General features: G+C 37.5%; 3 protein-coding genes across 4 annotated transcripts; all 3 read right to left on the reverse strand.

Annotated features, from left to right (window-relative positions):
- Nucleotides 1-108: 108 nt before the first annotated feature.
- LOC125224647 (flexible cuticle protein 12-like) lies at nucleotides 109-14,776 on the reverse strand. 2 transcript variants are annotated; one of them, XM_048128076.1, is made up of 3 exons: nucleotides 14,763-14,776; nucleotides 1,953-2,080; nucleotides 109-351 (listed from the first exon to the last, which is right to left on the reverse strand). In XM_048128076.1, exons 1-3 carry the CDS (start codon nucleotides 14,769-14,771, stop codon nucleotides 159-161), a joined length of 330 nt encoding a protein of 109 aa, XP_047984033.1. In that variant the 5' UTR covers nucleotides 14,772-14,776; the 3' UTR covers nucleotides 109-158. The 2 variants fall into 2 exon arrangements, with proteins under 2 accessions (XP_047984033.1, XP_047984032.1); XM_048128075.1 differs by lacking the exon at nucleotides 14,763-14,776 and adding an exon at nucleotides 2,599-2,752.
- On the reverse strand, nucleotides 13,444-14,835 carry LOC125224650 (cuticle protein CP14.6-like). The gene is made up of 3 exons (XM_048128078.1): nucleotides 14,763-14,835; nucleotides 14,077-14,198; nucleotides 13,444-13,701 (listed from the first exon to the last, which is right to left on the reverse strand). Exons 1-3 carry the CDS (start codon nucleotides 14,769-14,771, stop codon nucleotides 13,509-13,511), a joined length of 324 nt encoding a protein of 107 aa, XP_047984035.1. The 5' UTR covers nucleotides 14,772-14,835; the 3' UTR covers nucleotides 13,444-13,508.
- Nucleotides 14,836-22,875: 8,040 nt separating this feature from the next.
- On the reverse strand, nucleotides 22,876-24,966 carry LOC125224648 (flexible cuticle protein 12-like). The gene is given in 4 exon segments (XM_048128077.1): nucleotides 22,876-23,109; nucleotides 23,112-23,146; nucleotides 23,999-24,123; nucleotides 24,830-24,966. Coding segments are annotated over 4 exon segments (324 nt in total). The 5' UTR covers nucleotides 24,839-24,966; the 3' UTR covers nucleotides 22,876-22,954.
- Between the last annotated feature and the right edge of the window lie 1,293 nt (nucleotides 24,967-26,259).

The raw sequence follows: 26,259 nt of genomic DNA on the forward strand, positions 1-26,259 counted from the left end.
TCCGCAGAGCATGTGTGAAGCATGTGTCCTAATAATATTTAGGTACCTATTTGAAAAATGTAATGTTTTCAATTTTTGGTGAAATAGGTCAATCAGTAAAACTGCAAGTTCAAATTAAAACAAAAACGTAAACTTTATTAGCCGGTCTGTCAGAAAACTTAAGCAGCCTTGGGGATATGGGCGCCCTGGGGTTGGAAGCCGTTCTCGTCGGCGACGTAAGTCACGGTGTACTGGACGCCATCTTGTCCGACGTAGGAGAACTGGCCGCGGACGGAGATAGCCTCATTTTCGGTGCCTACGTTCTGGAGCTGACCTTCTTCCTGGTGCTTGATGCCGTTGGAGGTCTCAGCCCTGGAAAAAAATAGAACATTTGAAAGAATATATTATAAAGAATTCCTTGCCGGCGGCTATATTTCCGAGCTCATATAACCCGGCAACCTTCAAATCAAGAGTGAACAGGCATCTTCTGGGCGAGCGAGCTCCATCGTAGACCATGTCTTTGCCTTTGGCTAGTCTGTGGCCAAGAGTAAGCCCATTTATTAAAAAAAGGCACCTTATACAGATCAACCTAGCCCCAAACTAAGCAAAAGGTTGTACACATTCTGACACAGATTGATTAAGCCCCATGGTATGCTAATAAATTTAAAAGGTGGAAAATTACTGTTTGTTGAGACTTCAACTCACGACCTTGGGATCCATACAAAAGCGGTCTGCCACACTGCTGTCTGAGTCACTAAGACATCAACTAACAAGTAGTATGTAGATAAATTTTCCACTATATACTTAGGTCAATGGGACCGGATTATGATATCTCCCGTAAGAGCTAATACACTTCTTAAACTACCCCATGGTATGTTCAAGAAGGCTTGTCTATCCACTAGACACCAGAGGTCCGCTTCGACAACAAATCCAAGATTTGACGTACGCATTCGTTTTTACGACAGCGACTGCCATCTGACCTTCCAACCTGAATGGTATAAACTAGATTTTATTAAGTAGGATTAATCTGGTTTCCTTACAATTATTTCCTTCACTGAAAAGACGAAGACATTTCGCGCAGACGAGCCGGGATTCGGATTCGCGACCCCCGGGTTGACTGCCAGCGCTTCTCGCTCTTTTTTTTAACCGACTTCAAAAAAGGAGGAGGTTCTCAATTCGACTGAATGTTTTTTTTTTTTTTTGTATGTATGTTATTCGATATCTCCGAGAATCGTGGACCGATTTTCAAAATTTTTTTTTTGATCGAACCGGTATAACCCCGAGATGGTCCCATTGGCACCAAGTCAGGGTCTGATGATGGGATCCTGGGGAAATCGAGGGAACTCTTCAAATGTTATAGGCACATGTAATGTTTTTAGTCTATTTTTCAAAGGTACACCAGTATTTACGTCTGATGGTAATAATTTTATGTGGCTGAGCTGATGATGGAAGGTCAACTCCTCAATGGTTAGGAGTTTAAGGATAATTCTTTCACTACTGTACATGTATTCGGACTGATACATATAATATCACTAGGAACCACTAAAAATCAACAAATAAATAAACTTTTTAACAAAAAATAAAACCGCCTTCAAAAATAAGCGCGTTACAAAACACGGAGAAACTAAAAAGCCAAAAATAATAAACCTTTCAATTCAGATTTCTTATCGTATTGCAATAAGCTAAACATCCAAATTATAAACAAATCAATTATTTTTGGAGTCGGTACCAGCCTGTGTATGGTTGGGTGGGGCAAACAGGCAATAGCAAGGCGACGAACAGGTCTGGTACCGACTACAAAAATAATTGATTTGTTTATAATTTGGATGTTTAGCTTATTGCAATACGATAAGAAATCTGAATTGAAAGGTTTATTATTTTTGGCTTTTTAGTTTCTCCGTGTTTTGTAACGCGCTTATTTTTGAAGGCGGTTTTATGTCTATAAGAGATATTTTAGTTGCAATAGTACTTACACAAACTGGTAGCCATCGAGTCCGATGTTGTTTAGCTCATTACGCACGACTTGCGCGTCCGCGTCAGGGTTGTGTTGATGCTGCGGAGCGGCGACGGCGGCAGCCACGAACAGGGCGAGTACGATGAACTGTAACAAATTATAAGTTTTTGCAAAAAAAAAAACTGAGAAAAACATAAGAGAGTAGCTGTTCCACTCTCTGATGTCCCTTTACGTGGCTTGATGCGTAACCTATGGCTTAACACTATGATACTAGTACTGATGGTAAAGGACATTTTCTGTTTCTATCAACGCGTTAATTGCTAAGAGTAGCACTGAACCTTTAGCAGTTTCAACTAGTACTCTGTCTTAGGCAGGATCCTCATGCCGGGGGCTGTACCAGTGATAGGTTGCTAGCCTAACGCTCACGCCACAATTGAACCCATATCCCACTATCAACTTCCACTTTTACGACACACACGAGAGAAAAAGGAGTGAAATTCTTAACATATCTACAAAAATAAAAATCATTTTAAACTTTACAATATCTACACTAATTTTAGTCATTACAAAAACACAATGGAAAAATAAGGAAATATTTTTAAATCATGGAAATTTTAGTCCATCACAATATAACAATCCAAACACTTGACACAAAATTCACTAACCGATTTCATTTTTTGCGGATCGGAGGAGTCTGGCTTAGACTTCAGAAGAAACTAATGCAATTTTGGGCAGGACACGCCTTTTATACGGCCAGCGCATCACAAGGATATCAGGTTCTCTCAGAATTAGAAATAGTCTACTTATTACCTAGACTAGTGCTTTTTACATATTCAAATCAGTGTGGCTAAAAAGGTGGCCTTGCTACATCTAGTGTTGAGGAAAAAAATGGTTTTAAAGAGCAAAATTCACCGAAGATATAAGTTTGCCACAAATGCATTTTTATGTACATTTTCCGGCATCTTGCTTACGCACCGACTTCGAACACATCCGTTGGTAACGCACATAACACATAAGCTTTTATGAGCTTACGGTGGGACTTGTTTAATCTGTGTAAGAATATCTTTAAAATATTTCCACCACAGAAAGTCAAAATGTGTAAATAAATAAAATAAAAATAAAATGCATTTATTTTAGATTAACATATGTCCCGAGTTTGTTAGTAACACAGAGAACTGGGTAATAAAGATGCTCTTGATTTTTCAAAAACGGATGATAAAGTGGTATTTTATCTACAAGAGTTTAAAGTAATTTCATACTTTTAAGTTGATATCCGAAGCTGACTAATATAATTGACGTTTTAAATGGTGATGTCGAATCATAAATGTTTAATAAATTGATCTATTGGATTTAGTTAGATGTTTTAGAGTTAGGTTTTTCTTTGATGGTGGTTAAAATATAGTGTTTCACTCGGTGGCAAAATGTGTTTAACCTCCGGGCTTTTTAACCCCCGACGCAAAAACGACGGGGTGTTATAAGTTTGACGTGTCTGTCTGTCTGTCAGTCTGTCTGTCTGTCTGTCTGTCTGTCTGTCTGTCTGTCTGTTTGTCTGTGTGTGTGTCTGTCTGTGGCACCGTAGCTCCCGAACGGGTGAACCGATTTCGATTTAGTTTTTTTTGTTTGAAAGCTGAGTTAGTCGGGAGTGTTCTTAGCCATGTTTCATGAAAGTCGGCCCACTATGTCGCGGTCGGGGGTTTTTCAAAATTTTAATTTTGTGGTTATAAGATCTCGCTAGGCTGGGTTCGGATATCAATATTGGCACGTGCGGTTTAACAACTTTGCCCCTTGAAATACAATAGTACATAACGATTGTTAGTGGTAGGGTTCATGAAGAAGAAGTCCGAGGTTCAATTACGAAGGTTGTATTTCGGAAAACACAAAGTTGCAGAAAATGTCACGAGAGCGTACGTTAACAGGCTACAAACAATATCCGACCTCTAATCTAAGGAATTAAAATCTAAAAAAGTCTAAGGAATTTAAATCTAATTTTACATGGCAGTATTTTATTTAAGTAAATCTACTAAACTATAACTAGCTACAGGTATTAACGTACGCATCACCAACAACGATACAAGTGCGAAAAAGAGGAAGTTCGAAACGAGTGGCGATAAATTAAAACACGACCAAAGGGAGTGTTTCAAAGCAACAAGAGTTACAAATTTCCTTTTTGAAAGTGTATCTTACGACGTTTTTCAGTACAGATGGACCTCCGAAGTTTTGACCACTTCTCGCACTAGTGCGTAAAGAAGCACCATCTGTAGTGAAAATAATTATTATTTATTTATTCATATATTAATACAAGTATATACCTACCTACAGTCAATTTTCTAAATATGGGTTTACACGTCCTCAAAGATACCTCCTTTAGCATCTTATTGTTCTACCCTAGTACCATATTCATAAGACTGTATTGATACTATTGATACTACTTACCTAATTTTATGCACTTTACTTTTTTGTTATTTGACAGTTTTATTTCTTTTTGCTATTAATTAACGCTTCGCGTTTGGTGACACTACTAAAGTAGCAAAATTTAACCTTGAAAAAAAAAACCAACAATTTAAAAATAATACATTTCATTCAAATTATCATTTTTTACAACATGTCACATGATGAGCAACCTGCAAATGAAGCATGCCAAATACTCTGCCCTGGAACCAATGTACGACTTTGTGCCAGTCGCAGTCGAAACTGCGGGACCTTGGGCTCTGGAGGCGAAGGAGTTTATAAGGGATTTGGGCCGGCGGCTAAGGGACAAGGGATGTGACCCTCGGTCCAGATCGTACCTGGTCCAACAGATCTCATTGGCTATTCAGCGTGGTAACGCTGCCGGTGTGATGGGGACATTTGAACCGGGTACGATTCGGGACGGTTTCATTTAGCTTACAGTTATTATTTTATATATGACGAAGCCTGTTGCGGATATCATCATTGGTTTGTTTGACGAAGCATGTTGTTGATTTGGATTTGTGGCCACATGACAAAGCCTGCGTTGCGGATGAATTTTCGCATGGGAGTAGTGTTAAGTACTGTTTTATTTTAAGGTTGGAAGTGTAATTTTTGTACATGTATTCTTGTTTGAACCTAATAAATTTATCTGAGCAACCTTGACATTAAGCGAAGCCTACACAAAACCAGTCGGTCACTGGGTGGAGTGTTTAGCGCATCACTTTTACTTAAGACTTGACCCCTGACACGTCGCGGGGTCCATATAGTCCATTGAATACGTACATTCAGCCTTGCTGAATAAAAAAAAAAACAGTGCGTGGAAACCCTCCACGCTTTTTTCAATTAACCATCATGTTTTTTTGCATTTAGTTACATCCATGTTTTTACTGTTTTAAATATTTTACATAGGTATTTACTCAAATTGTTAAGGCGATATATTTCCGTAGACGCTGCACGCACTCGTTTTTTGAAGCCGTTAAAAACATAGGAAAACGCAATGGAAAAATCTGAAAACGTTATATGTTAAATTTCAGGATCTGGTGAGTATGTTATGGAGTTGAACAACATGAATGTTACAACTTCGCTCGATAGAAAATGACTCCAAAGTTACCTCTTCTTTTAACAATAAATCGTTCCCATAGCTAGGATAAAAACTTTTTTGACTTGTTTTTTACTTCAATATATAGCTAATAAGATTATCTAGACGAATCTGATGAGTTTGTACCGGTAGCGTCATTAAAATAATATAATATTTACCAAATACTACCAAATCCGCAACGGAAAGATGGAACAACTATGAACCCAATTTCAAGACCTGTTACTAATCCTGTTTTTGCAAAAAAAAAAAAATTTTGAAAAAAATTTTGAAATCGAAAACATTTTCGATGGCACTTATGGCCTCTTCAGTCGCGCGGCGGCGCTTTCAGAGGATGGACCTGTGTCAGTTTTTTCCGCGTGGTCACGTGTCATTGAAACAATGGGGAACAAAGCTTTGAGGAGGCAGAAAAAATAATTGCGTGCTAGAAAACAAATAAATAAAGAAAATTCTAATCAAAGACTGTGAAAAGGGAGGAAAATGATAATTTATATATACTCGTAAGTATTTCATTTTCATATGATGTTATCAATTGACATTTACGATATCTAAACATCATAGATTTTAGAAACCCCTAGACGACGCGTCTGTGACGTCATTACAGCACAACTTTTCCACTTGGAAAATATATGACTGATGTCCAGTTAGTGAAGAAACTTACGTATAATTTTCATAAAAATATTGAGTTGTTAGAAAGAAAAGGCGGCGGTAGGTACAGTACTGATTGAAGATCAGGTAGGTCTGTCTTTCAAAATTTGGTATAAGGTTAATTAGATCGTGCTACCCTCCGTCTATATTTTTTCTGTGTCTATGCCAAACATGTGGCCAGCCTGACAGAAATTTTATTTGACAACTATCGCCATTTTTCCACAATAGTTAAAAGATTTCAGTATTTTAACTTCTCAATAAATTTTGATGAAAGTCCATAATCATACATTGATAAAGCTGGACATTTTTTATTTTATTTGGTGGGTATGATTACAGTACTTTATATTTACAGATATTTGACTAATTTGCAAGATTAATATGAATCCGTCAACAAGCTGTCTGACTCCTTTGACAACAGATGATACTTGATATGAATATACTTGAGAATTCAAGGTAGGCATAGAATGGTATTGATACTTTATCTTGTGCTAGGTTGTATTTTATTTGGAGGTACGGTAGTGGCGGTAGTGCCCCCGCCAACACGAGTCAAGCGAAGAGAAAAGCTGTTTTCTTGAAGCATTTTGTCGTTCTTCTGAATCCTCGAATTTTGGGTCTGGTTTAAACCAGATTAATATAATTGTCAGGATATGATATCAATAGCAACTTTATTAAATAGACAAAGTTTTAATTGCATAGTTTTCATACTTTTGATTTTATTCATATATTAAAATATAAATAGCATATATTTCATCAGTGACTGGATGTGATTTCATCATGTTTGAATGACGATCATCAAAATTTACAAGTAAGTAACCTGCTATTAGTAGGTTCATAAACAACAAGAATAAAATTCGAATCTTTGGCATGTATACAGCTTAAAAGCTTTCAATATGAAAATGAAAAAGCGTTATTTATTCACGACTGACAAAAATGTGTATTTTTAAACAACAGTGACATGACATAATAAACTTTTTACATAAAGTCTATTGTCAAAGAAGCTGAATGACGGTTACTGTGTTCTGTTAACTATGCTGTTAACAATATGTTTATAAGAAAAAACTTCTACATGAAGTAGAAAACTCGCCGAGATGTTAATCTTTCCCCTCCTCCCTTCAGTTTTTCATATATTAATTTTCAGTTTTTTTTATATATTCAGGAAAACCGTAAAAGCTACAGTTATGATGTTTAGGAGATCTTTGCAGGTAAATAGTTGTAACTCGTAATTTTCAAATTGTGCTCCTATTTATTACGGGACTAATGCTGAAAACGCAAAAAAAATATCTTTTTTATACATTTCGACTGTCATTATACAGCTCATTTCTATGGAACATCCAATTTTTTTTCGTGGTTTCAGCATTGCACCCTTAATAAAAGTTGTTCATAATGACCTCAAAAGTCACTATGAAAAGTTTGAATGGTCCTTTTTATTTCACCATGTCGATCTGTAGCTAAGTGCGATTACTAAGAAGTTTCGACGATGGCAGTTGGAGAACCCGAAAAAATCGATAAAATTAATTGTAGTTTAGGAACGTCCTTAAAAGCTCCGACAACGCTGACCAAACACACTGTAACTATAAATCATTAGTATTACTTACACAAATGATGAAACCTAATAAAGAAAATAAAGGCGGTGATCGTTTACCATCAGGCGATACAGCTGCTCATTTGCCTCCTATTTCATGAAAAAACTAAGAAAGCCCAGTTAAAATACGGCGATCATTGTACTGCGATCCGTCTGTGTCATGCTGCCGCGCGAATTTGAGTTCCCGTGTGCGACAAGCGAACAGAGCCGCGCGGGCGGGGCTGCCCGGACGCCGCGCACCTCACCCCCTTGGATTGGTTAGTTTGACAGATCATCTCGCCTTAAAAAAAAAGTGCGTGGAGTCCCTCCGTGTGGAAGAAGTGAAACTTCAACATAAACAACTCCAACACAAAATAACCTCAAACATTTTTTGTCAAGTGACCATCACGTTTTTGCGTTTAGTTACGTCCATGTTTTTACTGTTTTAAATATTTTATTTACATTTCTATTTGCTCAAATTATTAAAAAAAACCGGCCAAGTGCGAGTCGGACTCGCCCACCGAGGGTTCCGTACAAACTTTCAATGGTTAACATAATCATACTACTCATACTCATATTCATTTATTCATATTTGTAACGCCATTTTACACGTCAAGATTTGATTTAAAAAAATAATATTTATACAGCAATAATACTTAGAGAATAAATAGACAGAAGATTGAAATTACAAAAAGTTAGGCAATATTCACATAAAAAATGCACAAAAATATTTTTCTAATTAGGTAATAAAAAATTGTCATAAGTGTAGAACGGGTGCTCGACCAGCCAATTTTTTAAGCGATAGTTCGACACACTAGGCGCTTCAACCACATATTGCGGCAATTTATTATAGACGGCAGGGTCCATCAAATGTGTTAATTTGACCGTAAATTGGATTTCGCCAATTTACGGTCGATACCTACTAACTTTCCGGCATTTCGAATGTTGTACTTGGAACACATGTTGTTAGTTTTGTCACAGAATATATTATGTATAAATAGTACAAGTACAGAAGGCTCACTCCTTTGATGTTCACAAAATGACGCCATTCTAAATTCTTACCTACATTAACAAACGGACCGCATGCGAGCAGCCAACATTGAATTTTTCCCCTCACTAGCTCGGAAACACGTGTTTTGTCCTTTAATACCAGCGGGTAAAAACGCATTTTAGTAGGGTAAAGTAATTTGACCTTGAATAAATTCAAATGAACTGCTTTAAAATTGATAAAAGTAGGTGAATCTAGTAATAAAAATCATTTACCACCTGTGGAACTACTGGAAGCAGTGATAAACGCATTTCTTGCGTTGTAGTTTCCTCGCTACAGTGAGGGGAAAAGTTTTGTGTTACACTCGGGTGCAAATGTATTTTACTTCTCGTGTGTTAAAAAACTCGCAAGTTCAGGATTCTATAAATAACTCGCAAGTTCAAGATTCTACAAATAACTATTATACAAATAACTATTATTGCGCCGCGCGAAGGTCGTCGCCAATGAATGGGCCGCGAACTCGCGGCCGCTGACATGTACTTGTAGCGCGGCGATAGAATCGCGAGTGAGCCGCCCCTGGTTTTGTATGCTGCCAAGTTCTCTCTTACATAAATGGCTACCTGCATGATATTTATTTTTTGTCGATACGTTAACATGACATTACAGTGATGATAACTATTGCAGGCAGTGTAATGAGTGTAAGGATTCTTATTTTTTAAAGAGTTCTTTGGCCGGAGTGTCTACTGTCTACAGGTACCTGAGCAACGATCCTGACAGCTCGTTTCTGAAAGCGAAAGACCCTCTCCCATTCAGGACAACGTCCCCAGAGCTCCGCAACGTACAGTCACGGACTTTAATTGTTGATCGACTTCTAGCTCATTTTATACTGGAACCTGGAACGCCATAGCTTAACTATGCTTAACTGTGAGATGTCCAGTATATAATGAGCTATGTGATCAACAATTAAAGTCCGTGACCGTACTGTATTAATGAACGGACAGTGGCGAAATAGCATGTCCGGGCTACTTCTGGAGCCACAGACTTTGCAACTCGACCTAAGGCAAAGCACGCACTGCCCCGACTACCACACGGTTTATCTACTTGCTGGTCCCATTTTAAGCCCTGATCAATCTTTAAACCTAGGAAAGTAGTCGTGGATGCCTGTTCAAGTATTTTCCCATTAATTATGAACTATCAACGGCGTGGTCATGCGGTCCGAAAGATTAAAATGCACAAAGTGTAATTAAAATGTTGGCAGCCTGTATCGCAACTGGAGGACCTAAGGAAGTAATTAGGACAATAGATCCTTCCTCCTTCCTCCTTCCTTCCTTCCTCCTCCTTCCTTCGGTCCTTTGAGTCATCGGCACCCAGGCCCCTTCTAAGTACAGGTTTGTACAAGTTTCTAATGAGTCGAGTCGGCAACGCACATGTGCCACTCCTTGAGTGGCAGGCGTCCATATGTAACAGTGACCGCTTTCCATCAGGCGGACCGTATGCATGTTTGCCACCTACGTGGTACAAAAAAAATCTCGACGAATTCACCTTAAACATTAAAAACTAAATCAAAATCGATTGATTCGTTCGGGAGCTATGATGCCAGATAGACATGTCAAGCGTCAAACCTATTATTATTATAACACTCCGTCGTTTTTGCGTTGGTGGTTAAAAACAAGAAACCTCCTTCAAAACTATAATAAAACAAAACTTTCTATGAAAATCGGTAAAGTGCGAGTCGGATTTCGACATTTCCATATACAAAAAGGTCATGAGCGCCTGACGACATGTGATAGCAACGTACACTAGATTTGTACTTTAAAGATTTTGCGTATATTTTGGAAACTATAAGAGATAGAGCAAATAGACTTCAGATTTTGGTTGTCGGTGGCACAATTTTTTTGTTTTCGTATATATACACCATTTTTTGGACCTATTAGGGCAATATTATGGTCAGTGCAGTTCTAAACAGTCTTAAGCGCCTCTTTTTTAGTAGGAACTTAAGTCATTTTGGCAAATGATTAAAATTTTTAACAATTTCTAAATAGAAATGAATTTCTTTCTACCTATCCATGGCGCTCACAAAATTTCAAAACATTTAGTAAGTACTTGCTACTTGCAGCGGCAGTGAGTGAAAATCTCAATTTGAGTTTTTTTCTCTTAAGTCCGACTTACGCTTGACTGTAGATTTCTAATAGGTTTTCCTGTAATCTACAGGTAGAGGGCTATCTCGTGTATTTTTTTGAAAATTTTACGCTAAGTAGTTTCGGAGATAAGGGGGGGGGGGAATGGTAATTTTTCTTAAATAACTTCTAAATTACCAAAATAAAAACTATAAAAAAAATATATTAATTGAAATGCTTATAAAATGCTCTTTCATTTTGATGTGTATCACAATATAGTTCTAATAACTTTGATTTTTAATTTTCAATTTTACCCCCCAAAAGTGCCCCTTATGATTAAATTTCGTTTAATTTCATTTAATTATATTGCATGTCCGTCTTTGGGCCACAGGTTTACATACGTGTGCCAAATTTCAAGTAAATCGGTCCAGTAGTTTCGGAGAAATCGGCTGTGACAGAGGGACAGACAGACACGCGAGTGATCCTATAAGGGTTCCGTTTTTCCTCTTCGAGGTACGGAACCCTAAAAACAGACATAAACTCATTTTGTACTCGATCTAAATATAAAACACACACATTCCGCCTGTTGTTACCTGCTTCTTAATACGTTTTGTTTTTGTACTGAATCTCATTGTCAATAAGTGGTGTACAATAAAGTATATATTATTATTATTATTATTATTATTATTCCGATTCACATCTGTTCTTGTGAGTGAATAAGTGAATGAATGGAATGAGTGAGTCGTTGACCGTTACGACACTGACAGAATGTTACGCGCTGAGTGAGCGCATTTCACGCAAAGTAACAATGACTGAGTGTTACGTGCTCAGTCAGTCAGTTGGAAGTCGCATTAGAAGTTTCACTTCAAAAAACAAACATAAACTCATTTTACACTCGATCTAAATATAAAACACACTCATTCCAACCAACAATTCTACCATTCAAAACAATTCTGGGCATTTTGCTCTGCCACTGAGTGAGTGAATAAGTGAATGAATGGATTGAGTGAATCGCGTTCAGCGCAACGACACTGACAGAATGTTACGCGCTGAGTGAGCGGCATTTAACGCAACGTAACACTAACTGAGTTGGAAGTCGCATTAGAATTTTCACTTCAATAAGGTATATTGATTTAAACTAACACGATCTTCACTCATATTATTAAATTAAAACGGGACTTAATCGCGTAAAACTTACGTTTTATATTTAACCCGACGTTTCGGACATGACATTACGTCCGTGGTCACGGGTAGACTGGCTGGGAGTTGTATCAACATCCTTCAACTCCTTTCAACTGAACGTCTTTACTATAGCAGGAAAGTACGTGAAGCGATTGAAATCAGGAAACATCGTAATTTCAATCAAAATGAAGGGCAAGGGATTTCATCTTCGTGGAATCCAGTGATTGGCAAGTGTAAACGTGAGAAAACTTCCCGTCCCATACCATCGGATGTCGTGAGTGTTGTACATATGTAGGCAGAGTGGCAACCCTAGCGTAAAAGTGACTGATGACAATCAAGTGCGGGTAGTTCGAAAAACTCGTACAGCTAGAAGATGTTGATACAACTCCCAGCCAGTCTACCCGTGACCACGGACGTAATGTCATGTCCGAAACGTCGGGTTAAATATAAAACGTAAGTTTTACGCGATTAAGTCCCGTTTTAATTCAATAAGGTAGTTCTAATTTGTGTTACATTTAAACTATTTAAACTACTTAGGAAAAGTGGGCGCCCTGGGGATAGAAGCGGTTCTCATCAGCGATATAGGTGACACCATCAGGGCTTGGGTACAGCGTTATAATATTAAAACAAACGAAAACTTTATTTCTAACAGGACTAGACTTCAGGGGCCTATTTTACAATAGTGACAATTGTCACTTGGCCATTCATTGCCTGTTCAACAAGCGAATATTGACGCTAAGTTAACAATGTTACTTATCAACCCAAAAATAGGCACAGAATTATCAGTGTCGAGTGTCAATGTCACTGTAGTGAAATAGCCTACAGATCATTGACTAATTTAAGATACTTGGGGAAGATGGGCACCCTGGGGTGACACCATTTGAGAGGAAGCTAAGTAGGTACCTAAAAAGTCACAAAAATAAAACTTAATCATAAAATTAAAACAAACGAGCTACTTTATTCATAACAGGACTAGACTTCAGATCATTGGGTAATTTAAGCTACTTGGGGAAGGTGGGCAACCTGAGGTTGGAAGCCGTTTTCATCAGCGATGTATGTGACGGTGTAACATATGACACAATCAGGACCAGGGTAACACAAGAAAAAATAAAAGTGAGATTTCTGATCTTTGGATAATTTGAGCTTATTGGGGAAGATAGGCACCCTGGGGTGACACCATCCGAATTATGGTATGGGAGAGCTATGTAATTTTTAACTTTACTAGACACGTAAAATTTTCCTGAGACGTAAATATTCAAATAATTAATGAATCTACGATTGTAAATAACATGAGTACCTAGTAGTAGCAGTAAAATAACGTGAGTATAACCGTAGATTCATTAATTACCTTGTCTGAAGTAATGTCTAGACATTACTCCAGACACAATCGAAAGAACAATGAGATTACGCCTACAGGCGGCGCTTAGTGTCCACCAATGCGTTAAAAGTTGCAAAAATAAAACTGCGTCATAAAATTAAAACAAACAAGCTACTTTTTTATTCATAACAGGACTAGAATCAGATCATTGGGTAATTTAAGCTACTTGGGGAAGGTGGGCACCCTGGGGTTGGAAACCGTTCTCATCAGCGATGTATACAACAGTGTAGACGACTCCATCGGGACCAGTGTAAGAGTAGGAACCTCGGACGGAGATGGCCTCGTTGTCAGTACCGGCGTTGTTCAGTTGCGCCTGCTCTTCTGACTTGATGCCGTTGGATGTCTCGTAACTGTTAAAGAAAAGAAGGATTAAATGTTTGCAGTTAATGGTCGTCCAATGATGATGGGAATCATTATAGATTTAAAGATTTTAATTTGAATCTCTAGGACTTCCTTTTAGACATCATTTACATCGCTGGATCGACATGATGGAGGCAGAATAGCGAAAACTCTACAGAAATCAACACTTTGCGAGAGTGACATAGGATCGAAAATGTTTAATTTTGGCTCATTGTGAGGGGTCATGACACCAATTTTATTATTTGAAATGTCTCTTGATCCCGATTGTTCATCGCGTCAATTCGTCGCGCTGTTTTGTCGTAGAAGACGGACAAACAAACGGACAAACTTTTTCCATAATATTAGTATAGATAATGGGTACTAACGAATATTTGTAGCCATCGACGCCGATGTTTTCAGCGTCGTATCTGAGGACCTGAGCGTCAGCGTCAGGACCGCGTTGGGGGGCAGCGGCGACGGCCGCGACGATCAGGGCGAATACGATGAACTGGAAATAAAAACAATTTTTGTGGTCAAACGTCTACCTATTCAAAGTAAAAAAAAAAAGTTAAAACGTCTGCAACAGGTATCTCTCTGTCAGGCATGTAAGAGATGGTTTGACTGTGTGAAGAAGTCGATTGGAGGCAGCCTACACCGTGCAGTCCACATGGCCTTTGACCGCATTCAGTGGAGACTTTAGACACGTTACTTGTCACGGTACTACTCCTGAGCATTGAGGGAACGAGCAAGAAGAGATCTCTATCTAAGTAACTAACAAAATTTACTCAGAACACATGACACTGGCGTATAAATTATAATTATGAGCCTGACATGACGGATTTGAATTCAATCAATATTTACATAAATCACTTATATTACAATTTAAAAGTTAGCAACTTATTAATATTTCTGAGAAAATTACACTGTATGTACACAATAGTATACCGTAAAAAAGTTATAATATTCAATGATGTTAATCAAAAATGTCGATATTTATCGCAACAGAATTAGCACATTGAAATTGTTAAAGTCAATTATCTGTTATCACTTAAGCTCTTAAGTCTTCACTAACCGATTTCATTTTTGCTAAATATTTTGGTTGGTCCTAATTGGGGAAGTGCTAGTTGACGACTGGTGCCATCTGTCGGTGGGACGCGGCTTTTATATGCGTCTGCGCACAGCAAGGACGCGCGACCTTGACAATGTATCTATGTTTGGGGAAAGATTGCAAAAATATTTGTCACTTTGAATGTTAATCATAAATTAATGAAAAATGTCTTTTTTATTGACTTTTTTTATAAATCACTGAGAGTCACAGCAGGCTGTGACATTTTTTATTTATAATGCAACTTTTTTTACAGGCCAGGGATTAAGGATTTTGTAAAATTACTATAAAGTGTCTACAAAAGGCAGTTTAGTTATTTGGAATTTAATGTAAATTGCAGCTACCTTATTTAAGTTAGTTTAGGCAACTTTAGAAGGCTGGCAGCGTGGAAATGCTGGCAGCGTGGAAATGCTGCCAGCCTTCTGGGCACCTTGCCCATTGACGGCGATTCAGGCCAAATTTTCTATTTAACTAACCTACTTAGGTTAGGTATTTAGTTTTAAGTAGTTATATTATGTTTTTATTTTTTCTTTATACTGTGTTCAATAAAAGTTTGGACAATATTTTTACGACATTTATGACATTTTTATGTTATGTTTTTAAAGTATTGAGTTGAACTATGTATCTTAAGCTTCCACGATTTTTCCTAATAAATAAAAACTCAATTTGAGAAATCAACAATCGAATATGTTTAACGCTTTCGTCACTTTCCATAAAATATGTCTTACAGTAGCAAAAGAAAAGAAGACAACAAACAATTGACGTAATTTTTTAAGTGGAGATAGTTGAAGGGATGGAGAGTGACATAGGATGCTTTTTGTCTCTTTCTCACCCCCCATTTCCCTAAAATGGGGGTAGGAATTTGTATGGAGCATTTCGGAATTTCGAATTTAACGCAAGCGAAGCCGCGGGCAAAAGCTAGTATTTAATACATGGATGAGAAAGGTTACCCCAAGTAATAGGGTTGATGGGAGGAATGATTACGATATTCATTACATTTTTGACAGTTTTTTAACATTTTCCTTTTGAAAGATTCTAATGAATGGCATAATCGTCACTATCGCCTGCACTGACCGACCATGACATTCAAGTATTGGTGACGTAAAGCACAGGAGTATTCTGTGAGTCAGTTTTATCTTGCACATTTTTATAGTTTTTTACTCATGCAGTATACTGTAAGATACTTATGTTATTTAATCAATATACGGTGGCACTCACAGTGTTTTATCGCGACAGTTGCGACATTAGAGTACGACATGTTTTGAGTCATTTAGGATACCCTCTGGGACGAGACTCAGTGGGACATTCGGTGTATCGTGGGATAGTTCAAAAAGAAGTACATATCTTCGAATTTGTAAGACCTGACCAGAGCTGTAGTAGGTGGTGATCACAGTAGTTCAGGAATGGTCGCAATTATATCATATAAGCGCTACGAAGACTTATATAGCGCCTAATAAAGAAGAAGAAGAAGCATCCCCATCAATCTACTAATACCTCCCAATTTTGTGAGCTTTGGTATTCCAAAGCCCACAAAATTAGGGAAGTACCAGCCATGCACTTGGCAAATAACGTTATCGTAACGTTCTGTATAAGTTTTGTTCAAGTGACCTCTCAGAATAAGTCTGTTTTTATAATATATTCGCAACGTCCACGCAAGGGTCAAAGTGAATCTTATTAATGTATTAATTGATTATAAATTATTTACACCGTTTTATGCGTTCGACCTTTCATCGGTTTTAATCAAAGTAAGGACTTTTTGTACCATATGATTATCTTTAAGCTTTTAAGATGCCTTTCATCACAAAAAAATTAGAAATATTACATTTTTGGCACAAGCTTTTATCGCCAACTGTAATTTTCTTTCAACAGTCATTTAACTACTCTCCGAGACGTTTCTCAAAACCCCTTACTCGAGGGGGGAAAGACATTTCATTACAAAGTTCCCATGGCCACCTTTCTGCTCCATCATCAGATCAGCTCCATGATACCATCATATTGCATTGTCACGTGATTTACATATGTGTGCACGATTTCAGCTCAATCGGAAAACTTGCAAGATTACAGACAACAGGACAGGTGAAAGTAAATATGTAGAAGCTGGTAATTTACATATTAAAGCAAAATAAATACATTATTTGACATTTGAATAACACTTGGAGAGATTTCACACCTCTAAATCTTATTATTTTAAGTATTATGACATCTGGGGCATTTTAAATCTCTGATTTTCTTCTTATTATTAATACAGTGATTATACATCTATGCAGTGTTATTTTTATTTATTTTAAAAATTATTGTAAATGTAAACTTTATCTAGATATTGGCTGTTGTATTTATTTATTTAAACTTATTGCACCAAAAAAAAATGTACAAATAGCGGACTTTATTCGTGATGAAACATTTCGTTGGCATTGTTAATCCTTCTTTAATTCTTAACTATGGTGATATTATTTTCATTCATATTAATATATTTTGTCTCAATGCCATAATAGTTATAATTAGAATAAATAGATGGAACCATCCACTGCCCACTGATATTATTAACAACAGGTTTCGTCTGGTAGTAATAAAATACTACTTTAGATTCGATATCTATAAAACGCCTGTGCTCCTTGACTTTTGACTTAATTTTAATTGTTGTGTTTCATGTTATACACGGTGATCGTGAGCATTGCGAGAGACTTTAAGAGCATATTCCTGATCCTATTTTAAGACTAAAATGTCATATACACTTTTCTAGATTTCGCCTAGTTTCAGAGTTATGACCAATTGAAAAAAAAATTTTCTTTTTGTTACTCAGTAGTTACAAGAGGATTTTTAACGATGTTGATGCCATGGAGAATTAGTCTCACTATCCTCATTGATAGATGTCCAAAAGTACGAAATAAAAGCTTTCAAAAATGAGGTTTTTAGAAAAAATGTCAAAATTCATTTGAAGTGCTAGTTTTATGACTAACATTTACTTTTTATGTGAAAATACATTCGAAAACAGTAAAAAAAAAGATTTTTTTTTTGGCAAAATTTCCTCATGTGAATTAAAAAAAAATCTTTCCTTTAGCCTCAAAAATGCGTGGTTAAAATCTCTCGCAATGCTCACGAGCACCGTGTGGATATCTACTACCAAATGTAGTGACGTAAAGTTTTTTCTCATGGGCCTCGTAGAAGTTGACTGTGGGTTATGGATTGTGTTTTGGGCGATGGGCAAGAAACCTGTCACTTCAATATCACGATTTATATAGATAATGAAACTTGAGCAGTTTTATGTGCTCTGCCTATCCTTTTTGGAACAACAAGAATGAGTTTGTGTGTGTATTGTTGTAGCGTGACAGCACATCAGCGATCAAATATATGAAAGAGGCGCGTTCCTAGCACACATTCTAAGCTCGTGTAGGTGAACGCGTACCATGCTTGTATGAGTGAGATATAACAGGTCGACTGTTCGCGTTTTTGACAGGCGGTAACTGTGAGGTAACCGAGAGCGGGTGGGGGCACTTTCAGCGGGGAGCGAGAGTGGCCATACTGTACGATAGTACTCTTTAACTTTATTATACTGTGGTGACAGCAAAACTGCCATGCTTCTCTGTTCAAAGTCATTTTTGTCCAGTTGGTGGCGCTACTGTTACCTACTGAGGCTGAGTAAAGTATTTTTGCAATTTGGGTATTTTTGTATTTTTACATTTGTCTAAGAAATAAATATCGAATAACACAAATACACAAAATACAAAGAAATATTCAAATAGCAATAAAACTCATTTTGAGTACGTTGGCACCGATACCTAACATTTAAATCGAGATCTTTATCGGACGTCACGTGATGACTCTATGTGGCAACATTGCCAGTTTGGACAATGTTGCCACAAACTGTTATAAACGAGTAGGTAGTGATATTACAATATCATTATAAGAATTACGATTTAGAGATGTGATTATAATACGAAATGTTAACTTCTTTTAATACTATTCTAGTGACAAACAAGCGTACGCATTACGTCTCGCCTGGTAAGCAATCTCGTAGCACATGGACGCCTGCAACTTCAACCGAGTTTTACTAAGTCAATGGCAAAGAAACATAACATAAACTAAACCCTGTAAACATGAATACCTGTAACTCAAATCTTTAAAAACCTTAGTATATATATATATATATATAATATATATATTTACTATAGTCACATACACTATACACTGTTTTAGTATAACCATAATAATTAAAAATATAAATGGTGATTTTCTGATCGCTCTTTAAATTATGACATCCACTTTAAAATGGGTCGCTCCTTACCATAACCAGTTGTGAACCCAGCGCCTGCGCAAAATGTCACTTACATAACTTTAACGTAACTGGAGAGTATAATGTGGAAAACAAATGAATTTGTAAGATTCCAACGGAATATGTCACCTACGTAACTAAGTGGCTCCCATGGGGTCAAAATACGCTGCTCGATGGCGAAAATATCACGGATAATATATAAGAATAATACATACATACATACAATCACGCCTGTATCCCATAAAGGGGTAGGCAGAGCACATGAAACTACTAATGCTTCAGTGCCACTCTTGGCAAGTAAGGGGTTGAAAGAAAACGAAACTGTGACATTGCAGTGACAGGTTGCCAGCCTCTCGCCTACGCCACAATTTAACCCATATCCCAAAGTCGCCTTTTACGACACCCACGGGAAGAAAGGGGGTGGTGAAATTCTTAACCCGTCACCACACAGGCCACCACACCACACCACATTGGCGATTAATTAACCAATATCCTCATCATCATCCTGTCCCGGCCGGTTTCGGCCTCAGCGACTGGGTATTGGTTTATTATTGAGAGCGACGGTCGTGAGCTCTCAGGTGGCTGACGTAGCCTATTTTTGCAGTGAATGTACGACCACACTCACTGCATGTCAGCACCCCTCCGATGAAATTATAGTTGATGGCTGCAGGTGGTCGGACCTTTATCTCGTCGCGCTTGGCGTCAAGTTCCACTCGTCTGTTCTTCGAAGGCTTGCACTTTTGTTCTCACTGTATGCCTCCACTTCGGCCGATCTTGTGCCGAAGTCTCCCAGTGCGATGGTTCAATGTCACATCTCCGCATGTGGCGCTTAACCAATATATGTCAAATAGAAAGGATTGTTCAAACTTTGCATAGTGAATTTTGAGGTCATAATGAACAAGATTTATTATAATATGATTTTGGCCACTTCCAGGCTGCAAAACAGCGCCATCTAGTTTTAAGCTTAATGGCTCATACATTTCAGGTGTACGCATTTTTGTATGGGCTTTGTCTGTCCCGTATTATATCGTCCTTGCTGACATAAACCAATAAAATAATACAAAATTGACAAACAAGGACAGCATCCATACTAATATTATAAATGGGAAAGTGTGTGTGTCTGTTTGTTTGTCCGTCTTTCACGGCAAAACGGAGCGACGAATTGACGTGATTTTTTAAGTGGAGATAGTTGAAGGGATGAAAAGTGACATAGGCTAATGTTTGTCTCTTTCTAACGCGAGCGAAGCCGCGGGCAAAAGCTAGTATTTAATAAATTACCAAAGGTTAGACGAGGTTGACAAAGGACACCCCAAAAATACCATTAAACGTTTTACAGAAAAAATTGCATACGCTCTTTTTGCAACTTCTAATTTACATATCATAACTGTGAGAAATGAACTTTCGATCTGTCAATTCCATAAAACACTAACAATCGGTAACTTATGGTCAACTTACACTATTTATTCAAAATTAAACCTTAAAATTTACAGTATAAGTTTAAAAATAGACGCTTAAACAGGCTACAGTTACGACGTTATTTTTTGAAGCGGGGTCAAGAGATGCGCACGACATCATTATTCCATTTTGAATTTTATTATGCTTATATAAAGTAGAAGTTTAATGAATAAAAGATGTGAGTTAAGACGTTTAAATGTAGATTGGCTTGAAGATGCGCAGGATTACGTCACAAGGTGAATGTCATTGGGTTAGCCGTAAAGGTTAACTTGTAACGAAGATGGATTTGATCAAGTGCTTGAGGTTGCAATTCGGTAGCGAATGTCGGGCGATGTTCACATATTTCTATACTGGTTGATTTGTTATTGATGACCTAGCGCTAAGAGCATGCAACTTTGAATCCGGAGGTCGCAGGTTCGAACCCCGGCTCGTACATTATTTTCGGAACTTATATGCAAAATGTAATTTGATGTTGGCCAGTTGCTTTTCGGTGAAGAAAAACATCGTGAGGAAACCGCACTAATTCTAGTTACCCTTCGGGTTGGAAGGTCAGACTGGCAGTCGCATTCGTAAGACTAGTGCCTACGCCAAATCTTAGGACTGGACAAAACCCTGTAGCCAAAGAGATATTTCTGAGGAAATGGCGCTGGATAGGACATGTCTTACGAAGGCCAAACAACCACCTGTACAAGCAAGGGTTGACTTGGAATATTCCCGGATCAAGGGGGAGAGGTCGCCCGCGAACTACCTGGAGGCGCTCGGTGGAAAAGGAGGCCGGCTCAGTGGCTCTCGGCCGGGCGCGCCTGGAGGAGGCCGCATCGGACCGGGAACAGTGGAAATCCTTCCTGAGAGCCCTATGCCCCTGGCGAGGGACAACAGGATATAATCATCATCATCATCATCACGCCGGTGGCAAACAAGTATACGGTCCACCTGATAGAAAGCGGTCACCGTAACCTATGGACGCCTGCAACTCAAGGAGTGTCACATGCGCGTTGCCAACCCATTAGAAACTTGTACACTCCCTTTTCATGTGTTAAGTACACAGCTAAAAGGAGTGTACAAGTTCCAAGGAGGGTTCGGGTTGCCAACGACTTAAAGGACAATAGACGGAACAAATTAGTTCCGTAGGTCCTTCCGACACCGCACCCTCGTTGAGCTCTGGCAGCCTTACTCACCGGCAGGAACATATTATTATATTTTAATTAGGTATTTTAAATATAATTGGATTATCACCGACCCATTTTGACGACAATTTAATGAATACTAAACATGAAACATCCCATTAAACTAGTCTGACCATGACTAAACTAAACTTTGTAAGATAACGATTTTGTTTGTCTAAAACACTCAAATGTCAATTTCAAATTCCAAGGATGAAATTATAAATGATAATGTACCATCTGCCCACGGGCAGAAGGTCACATATTTACATCTTTACGACTTAGCCTGATTTTCTGAATCTGGAATCCTGTTTTGGCTTTTTATTGGTCGTTCATTTTAAAAATTACATCATCGGGCTTAAGGTCTTTTGCCCTTTTCGTTCTGTCATGTTCAGAAATTGATTCATCTTCAAAATTATTGGTGGTTTTGACATAAATATTGGATGATTTGTAAGAAAAAGCATAATAGGTTGTTACTCAATATTTTTGCGCGGTCGCTTATATTATGGCAATTATGTATAAAGCCTACCATCGACAATCCTTTTTTCATTTCGATGTCGTAAATCTCCGAAGACGATTTTGCCATCCTCATTAATATTTAATAAATGAAGTTGGCTACCTAATTAAATCATATAGATCGCTTACGATTTTAAGAACCGGTTTTCTTAAAATAACTTCATTTGAATATGAGGAAAATAATGCTATTTTGAGTATTTGTTATACTTTTCTTTCAAATTGTTCAATATTAACTCGACAAAATTGTGTCGGCTTTTTTTTTAATCATATGGGCTGACTCTTGGCCACAGACTAGCCAAAGGCAAAGATGTGGCCTACTACTACCCTAGATTTGAAGGTTGCTGGGTACAGCTATAATAAGCATTTGGAAAAATTCTAGTCCTACTTATGTTTACTACGTTGGTGGTAAATAAAGATAACTTAAGATAAGCAGTCACCATAATCTAGACGCCTTTAACTTCATAAGTTACAACATACACATTTCCGGCCTTAACATTTATAAGAAGTTGGCCTAGTGCTTTGAATTAATTGACTGCGCTATCTAGAACAATTCGCGCCCTTTTTACACTACCATCCTCACCGGTAAGTTTGCAGTTTTTACATAACAACACAAAATAAGGAAGACGAAGCTCTCACGTGTTTTAAACTGTGTAAATAAAACAATGAAACAACAACATAAAATTAAAACAAAAAAACTAAAACTTTATTAACAACCGGGCTTATCACAGCTTTGCTACAGAAATTGTCTGACTAGTTTAAGGGGCTTGGGGAAGGTGGGCGCCCTGGGGTTGGAAGCCGTTCTCATCAGCGATGTATGTGACGGTGTAGACGACGCCATCGGGGCCAGTGTAGGAGTAGGAACCGCGGACGGAGATGGCTTCGTTCTCGGTGCCGGCGTTCTGGAGCTGACCTGCTCTTGCTGCTGGATGCCGTTGGAGGTCTCCACACTGTAAGTAAAGTTAGAGATGAAAATAGGATAATGCCTGGTGGCAAGAGATATTATACTGCGTTTGCGACTTTTAGTGTTGTTAATGCGCGATATTAGGTAAAGTAAGAGGCAGGTATAGCTATAGACGTTAAACTTCAACATATTCAAATATTTAATGAATCTACGGTTGTACTCGCGTATAGAGACAGGTATTTATAATGATGGCTAGTGGGTCCGAGATAAATGAAATAAAATAAAATTTTTAAAATGTGGTTTGGAATGGATTTTGGAATGGAATGCGATTATAAAAGAGAGAAATAACTTTACGTTGGCACTTGGCATGCTCAAAATTTTTTCGTTAACACAAGTTTTCGGAAGTTATTCCGTGAAGGAAAATATGTTGATGAAGTTGAATAAATTATAACGAAGCTTAGACAGCTTGGACTGTATTCGTTATTGAATGTTGTTGCTAAGAGGATGCCTAGCAAAACGCAAGAAAGATGACGAGTCGAACACTGCGTCAGCTCAGCTGGCCTAGCCGAAGTGCCGAAACAACTATTGTCACGCTACGTTGCAATGGAAATGCAGTCTGGATCTCTCGAGCCACTACAGAAGAGCGATAGGGGAGAATTAACGATACGCTTAATAAACGTAAGTGATTGTGACTTCGGCTTGGTACCCAGCAGGTCAGGACTATGATGCTTGCAATTTATGTAATAAAATTGGCATGGATAAAGCATCCGTCACGTTTTGGCAAGTATGTCAGTGTAAGAGTGACAGATGTCTTATCCACGTTGATAAATAATAAATGTGATAAAATTGCAAGCATGATAGCCCCACAAGGCTGTTCCATACAAGATGATGGACTTACGAGTAAGAGTAGCCGTCGAGGCCGATGTTGTCGGCTTCGTACTTGAGCACCTGCGCGTCAGCGTCGGGCCCGCGCTGCTGGGGCGCGGCGGCGGCGGCCGCGACGAGCAGGGCGAATACGATGAACTGGAAGAAACAATGCTTTGTTTAAATTGTGGACTAGGGAATCAATAGCATTAAAAGATGGAATGGAAATGGAAAACGTTTTTGCTTTATGAAAAATTAACGTAATGTTGAAGATTTCTACAAGCTTTTAAATATATTTTCCGGATCAAAAAACCAAATTTTTTTTAACAACTTTTTACCGATCACGGTGGATATTTGTATATTTTTATTAAAATAAAAGTATAAGTTGTGAAATTCACATTTAAACAATCGAATCTTTACCGTTTTAAACAGATCACAGATCAATTTTTGTTCAATTATTATTTGTAGAAAAACTAAAAGCTTTTTACAAAAAAAAACAAGTACTATTTGTCCACTGAAACATAACATAACCTATATTAAATATAATCGGGCACTCACGAAAAATAAAAAAATCCACTAAAAAGCGTAAGTGATCCATTAAAATATATTTAGGTAATACTTTGTCTACAGTATTGTTATTATGAGACATCTTATAACTTATCCAGCAATTTTGGTGCAGCACTGTCGTTTAAAAGGAATTTATATGTCCCAAACCACCTGGAATAGTTAATTAGGATGAATAACAGTAAAATGATCCTTAATTGATCATCTACAAAACACGTGTATGAATTCCTTTACTCCTACCATACACCGTAATTGCTGGAAAAGTTAAGATGTTTAGTTATAATCACGATAAATCACTAACCGATTTCATTTTGGCGAGTTTTGGCTGAGAGCTAGCAGGCGACTGATGCCATCTCTCGGCGGGATGCGCTATTTATACGCGCGGGCGCATCGCAAGGACGCAGGTTGACATTTGAACTTAGAACTTCGGCGGTTAAAGGTTCTGTGACATGTCCGGTTGTGGAAAATACCTTCGGATTAGATTTATTTGTAATCTGATCTTAATAGGTCGCCCCTATTCTTGTGGGATTAATAAATCTCTTGTTCGTGACAAAATGACCCGCAACGGTTTAATACTTACATATATAATGGCAGTTTCAAAGCTTAAGACATGGTGAATTTTATATTCTTCAAATGCGTGAATATTGTATGATAGACATAGACATAGAAAATCTTTATTCAACATCACATGAAAATGTTACAATGAAGAAGTGTTACATTAGGATTTCATAAAGTAAAAAACTTAAATCTAGACTAAACATCTAAGAAAATGAGTTATACATATATGTATACGTGAAATTAAAAGGAAAGATATTTGTTCCTAAGCCATGGATATTTTCTATATAGGTATATAATTATATATATATTTATCTATATAAATATGTATATCGTCGTCTGGGACCCATAACTAGTAGGTACCTGCAAGCTTTGCTTAGTTTGTAGTTTGGTTGATCTGTGTAGGGTGTCCCCCAATATTTATTTATATAAACTCTAAGAACAAATTAAATTATTTTCATAGAAAATATTTTAACTTGTATTTTTTAAGTAGTAACACTACTATTATGTTATAAACCTCGTGCACCGATGGCCGAGTGGTTCAGGCATTCACCCGGTAAGCGGAGTACGCTGGTTCGGATCCAGCTCGGAACACTGGAGGCCTTGGTCACTTTTTCTTTGTATATGACATTTATTTAATGTTTTTATTTATTTATTTTCCAAATCATATTAAGTTATGGTTCATTTTTCATTCAAGATCTTTCAATGCTTGGTTAAATGTCATATACTCTGGTATGAGATGTAGGTGGTACTTGAACGATGTCTTACTTAACCTTTTCACAGAAAAACGTTAATTTGTGTAATAAAAAAAATTGTTTTTGTGCTCGTCCACTTTAACGGTTAAATTAAGTCGTATTCCAAATTGTAATTACATACTTTTCACTTTTGGCTCCCGACTCAATTATAATTACAACTTCTTACTAAACACTTTAAACGACTAAAATGAATTCAAATAATCACGTGTCGCTAAAGTATAGAACAAAAGATATCAACGCGCTACTATTTAACGATTTAAGTAGATGTCATTGTGCGTTGATGTCTTTCGTACTATATTTTTAACTTCCAACCTATTTACAAACCTAATTTTGTTTAAATTAGATATCTTGTTTGAATTGTAGCAGAAAAATAATTCTTTTAGCATTTTAACATGTCGAAAGGTTACTGTATACAATAATG

This window comes from Leguminivora glycinivorella, chromosome 3, assembly GCF_023078275.1.
Source record: "Leguminivora glycinivorella isolate SPB_JAAS2020 chromosome 3, LegGlyc_1.1, whole genome shotgun sequence".
Taxonomy (NCBI): domain Eukaryota; kingdom Metazoa; phylum Arthropoda; class Insecta; order Lepidoptera; family Tortricidae; genus Leguminivora; species Leguminivora glycinivorella.